At 46.8% G+C, this 4453-nt stretch overlaps 1 protein-coding gene across 1 annotated transcript; it reads right to left on the reverse strand.

The window, feature by feature from the left end:
- Nucleotides 1-1350: 1350 nt before the first annotated feature.
- MAA_10157 (uncharacterized protein) lies at nt 1351-3535 on the reverse strand (the record flags this gene model as incomplete). Its single annotated transcript, XM_007828155.2, has 5 exons — nt 1351-1581; nt 1692-2226; nt 2288-2478; nt 2509-2615; nt 2764-3535. The coding sequence occupies 5 exons, from the start codon at nt 3533-3535 to the stop codon at nt 1351-1353; spliced, it is 1836 nt and encodes a 611-aa protein (XP_007826346.2).
- Between the last annotated feature and the right edge of the window lie 918 nt (nt 3536-4453).

Raw genomic sequence — 4453 nt, forward strand, 5'->3', positions numbered from 1 at the left:
GTTGGTTGGAAGGACACCCTGCCTCAAGCTCATCATCTGTGTCTGGATTGGCATATTTCCAGATATTATCGCTGATAGCTCGAGCTTTGAACTTTTCACTCCAGGACTCCCACTCGTCTGGTCCTTAGAGGATCATTTTGCATGGTTTTTCTGTGGGTGCCATCGTTGTCGGATAAAACTGCCTCTGTTGATAAGAACACGCAAACTTGGTGTAATTTCCATCTGTCATAATGTCGGTTATCATGACTTTAGTTACCGAAAAACGGATTCGGACGAAAGGAAGTTTTTAATATTAAATAGAGAGCTGCAGACGGAGTCTGCAGCACTCGGAACAACAAGAATAGGCAATTAATAGGGGTGCTACATCAAATTACTACGCGTGCTACATCTTACGAGTGCTACACTTTTTGAAGCCTCTCATTGGCCCGAATCAGATCTGTTAGTGCAGGAGGTAGGTACTAAATTCTGCCACTGGTTGCCATATGCCCGCCAAAACGCCAACCTCTCAGCACGTTGCTTCATCTACACTATTTCCATCGTCATTGCCCTACCTTGTCGAGTACTTTGCCTTGAAGCTCTACAATGCTTTCACCAACTATTAATATCGCCAACATCAGCCGTCGCAAAAGTCCAATTAGCTTCATCAATTTCTACACAAATGCAACCGCGGCCATTGTCCGGACACCAATATTTTTTGGTCATCCGTCGCTGGCTAGGCTACATCATGACGGAATGCAGCCAAAAATGAGTTGGGCCACACTCAGTAGGTAGTTCGTCAACTGTTAGAACGTAATGTAGCGCAATTGTGTTCACCGCTTTGTGTGGGGTCGACCGCCAGCTGGTCCCATTTTAGGCCAATTGGAGCCTGGAAAAAGTGTAGCACCCGTAAGGTGTAGCACGCGTAGTAATTTGATGTAGCACCCCTATTAATTGCCTTAATTTTATGAAGAAGCTTAGTTAGCATGAGTCTCATAACGTGACAATCGTATCTCATACGTGTTGTGCCAGTGGCTCGAGATGCGAATGAGACTCTTAATTGTCAGAAATACGGCGGCACAAATCACTGGGAATACTGTCTATCGGGTAAAATCAGTTGATTATGCTCGTTCTGTCTTTTTGGGTCACTCTTTTAGCAGGCTCTTTAAATACCAAGTACTTCCTTTCGTCCGAGCCTTTACCCCTCAGTATGGCGTTTTTCTGCTATCTTTGTCCATTCACAACAGTTATGGTGACAATTAGCGATTACACCAAGATTTTCCTGTTCAATCAATGAAGACGACCTTATCCATCATTTTGAGGGCATCCAATCTTTGTTGTTCTAAGCCCTACGGTTGGAGACCGGGCACAGTGTTATTCATCACCCGCACGATGCAATCTGACACTTCTTCCAATGACTTGGCGGACTGTTCCCAGGTACAAAAATGACGCCTTCGTCCTCGGTAGAGCTCTTTCACCCGGTGGAACCGTGACTGTTATATTAAGACCGGCTCCGTCATTTTGCTTTGGGCATTTCAGTGACACGGTTTCCCACACAACCCGCAGGAGCGCCATGTCAGATACACTGTAGTCTGCCGACAGCATCTGCCCCCCATATTAGCGAGGCTCAGACAGAGGGCGGGTGTGTAGGCGGATAAGCATGGTATCAATCCACATAGTTTATCGACATCAAAATAGGACAATGGAGAACTCACATCGTATGGAGCAAACTCAACGCTATACCGGGATTTCAATGAGACCGTGTTTGACATTGTATTGCCGGCATAGACTTGGACATTGAGCGTCTGCGGCCCGCCACAGTCATTAGCTACTCCAGAAGCAGCATGAACACATGGGTCTCTTCGAGCAATGTCAATCTGAATTTCGCAGTTGTCGGTGCTGGTCACTGGACGGATGGTATTGTCAAAGGGAACGAATATAGAGGACAAGTTCGCCAGAGGCAGGCCCACTACAACGCCGTCATCGTAATCTGCATCGGTGACCAGCTGCAGCGGTGTTGCTATTTTCGTGGTAGCAAGGTTACGCGGCAAACCGAACTTCTTTACGTCTTCTTTGAAGGAAGGAAATTGGTTCTTAGCGTGATCCATGAAGGAGCAAACGTATTGGTCACTTGTCGGAGAAATCACAATACCGCTAGTACTGGCGAACGACTGTAGGATTCTTGAAGATGCCAGATTGGGATTCGATAACCCGATCTCGACATTCGACACTACGCCGTGAGGGGAGTTCCTTGAACCGTTAGCACAGATCACGGTATCACCAACCAAGATTCGCAGAGAGCAGCACATACTTTGCCGTTGATATCAATTCGCTTGCAAACGATATTTTAGTCCTACCACCAAGGTGGGCATTCATAAATGTAGAGAGTGTCCGTTCTAGCAACCCCTGCTGGGAACTGGATTGCATCACAAGCGGGACATCTATGCTTTGTCCCTTTCCCAGAGGGTATTGAAATGTAGGTGCAAAGGGGTCATATGTAACCTGTTGATCCCCTAAGCAGAAATTAAATACCTTCGACCACTCGGTATTGAAAAAGTTGTGATTCGCACCATATGCGGTTACAAAGTAGTTTGGCGCACCATTGAGACGCGATTGCCGCCGATAGAGGCTCAAGTACGCTATTATCACGGCCGTCAGCAATATACCAAGAAAAAAAAAATACATCCGAGCTAAAATGACAGAAGATCAGAGGGATGTGGAAATGACTGGCAGAACCTTAGCATCCTCAGATACTGGTATGTGGAATGTGCACTGGTCAACCCTTACCAAAGTTGACTAAGTCATCCTCGCAGCCCGATGCGAGGAGACCCCACGCTGGTCCGACAACAGCCACACTCTCCCCCCCTTCAGGCCCATCAAAAGGAGACACTTCCCAAACAGCCATTATTCTGGAATCTAGCTTCGAAGACCAGCTAATTCTTTCCTTAAACCCTAGTAACCCTGGTGTCATAATTAAGTTGGCAGCTACCCGGACGGCAGCGCCACCACGTGAATGCCCCATCAAACCAATGGCTGTTGTATTAACAGACCCAGAAATATCTCTACCGAGTATCCTTTTGCTCTCGTCCGGGCTTTTATTCCAGAGTTCCAGCTTCTCCAGAGTACGCAAGAGCAGCCGAGCCCGGGCTCTGATCAAGTACGCGTCCTCCGCAACTTCCTGGTTTCTATTGAGCATTAGCGGATCCATCGAAAGGACAATATAACCATCAGCAACAAGCGACCGGCCAAGATAGTCGAATCCGCGATAGCTTTCCACAATCGTGGAGCCTTCTGGGCAGTTTCCTTCATTGTCGACAAATTCGTTGTCCATGGGATATGGCCCGAAGTCTGGGACACTTATGAAGTGCCGACAATCAGCATGCCTACCGGGGAAAAGGACAATTATTGGAGTCGAGCCATCTCTGCCCAGGCTCTGGGGCACAAAAATGCGGCCTCTAATCTGTGTTGGGCGAAGGTTGCTCGTATTGGCGGTGCCATCGTCGGGCAGGTTGTAGATGACTGGATCAACGCCTAAAGGATAGGCATAAGTTGTTTCCATGCTTAATACTGGCTCACTGGGGTGGCCATTACTTTGATGTGGTCTTTGGAAATATAAGAAGCAAGAGCATAGTGAAAATGCAAGGAGCAGGAGCACCGTATATACTGATCGAATATCTCTAGTACGGTCCATGCTGGTCGCTGCCACTGAAGCTGTTTAGTCATTTCGGTATGTAGATTATATGGCAGCCTATGCGTCACACTGTGGTCTTAAATGGTTGTCCATTGTACTGGATACTAAAATGGATAAAGCGTGTTCGTGTAGTACATATTGATCTTTTTTCATGCTGCGGGGCTTTTGTCGCAGAGGCGTAGTAAGCTGATACATTAACAACACCACTGTTTGCTGTGGCTCCTGAAAGACCATGCACTACTCGCGACATCGTTGGAATTAGGTGTTACTTACTTACTTATTATCCGCAGCAAAACGAGTCAGCTAATTATTTCGGCAAGGCCGACGAATACAGGGTGAATGACCTCTTCTGTAACGCGTGACTATTTGTCACAAAATTTGTTTCAGACGGATGTAGGTCAATGGTGACAATGGACTCAGGCAACGGTTACCCGCGATTTAATGGAACGGCGATAAGGCCTAGGACTGCATAGAGATGAAGCAGAAAACCACGGGGGGTACATGAGCAAGAGTCGTGAACCTTGAGATTGGATTTGAGAGCATTTATTGGCCATTAGGAAATTGCCAAATTTCAATGCTAGGGCCATGACATAGGGGGACAGCCACCGACTAAGGATAGGGCGAAAGATTTCCCCATCACTTTCCTTCCTCAAGGATAGCAAGACAATTATCTAAAACTGTTTTTTATACCGGCATATATCACGTGTATTTATACAAGTATATGTGTTATAGCGCCAGAGATAGTGGTGGTAATGATGGCCTTTCATACATGGGCACTTTCGTTCG

The sequence above is a fragment of the Metarhizium robertsii genome (assembly GCF_000187425.2).
Source record: "Metarhizium robertsii ARSEF 23 chromosome Unknown MAA_Scf_19, whole genome shotgun sequence".
NCBI lineage: Eukaryota > Fungi > Ascomycota > Sordariomycetes > Hypocreales > Clavicipitaceae > Metarhizium > Metarhizium robertsii.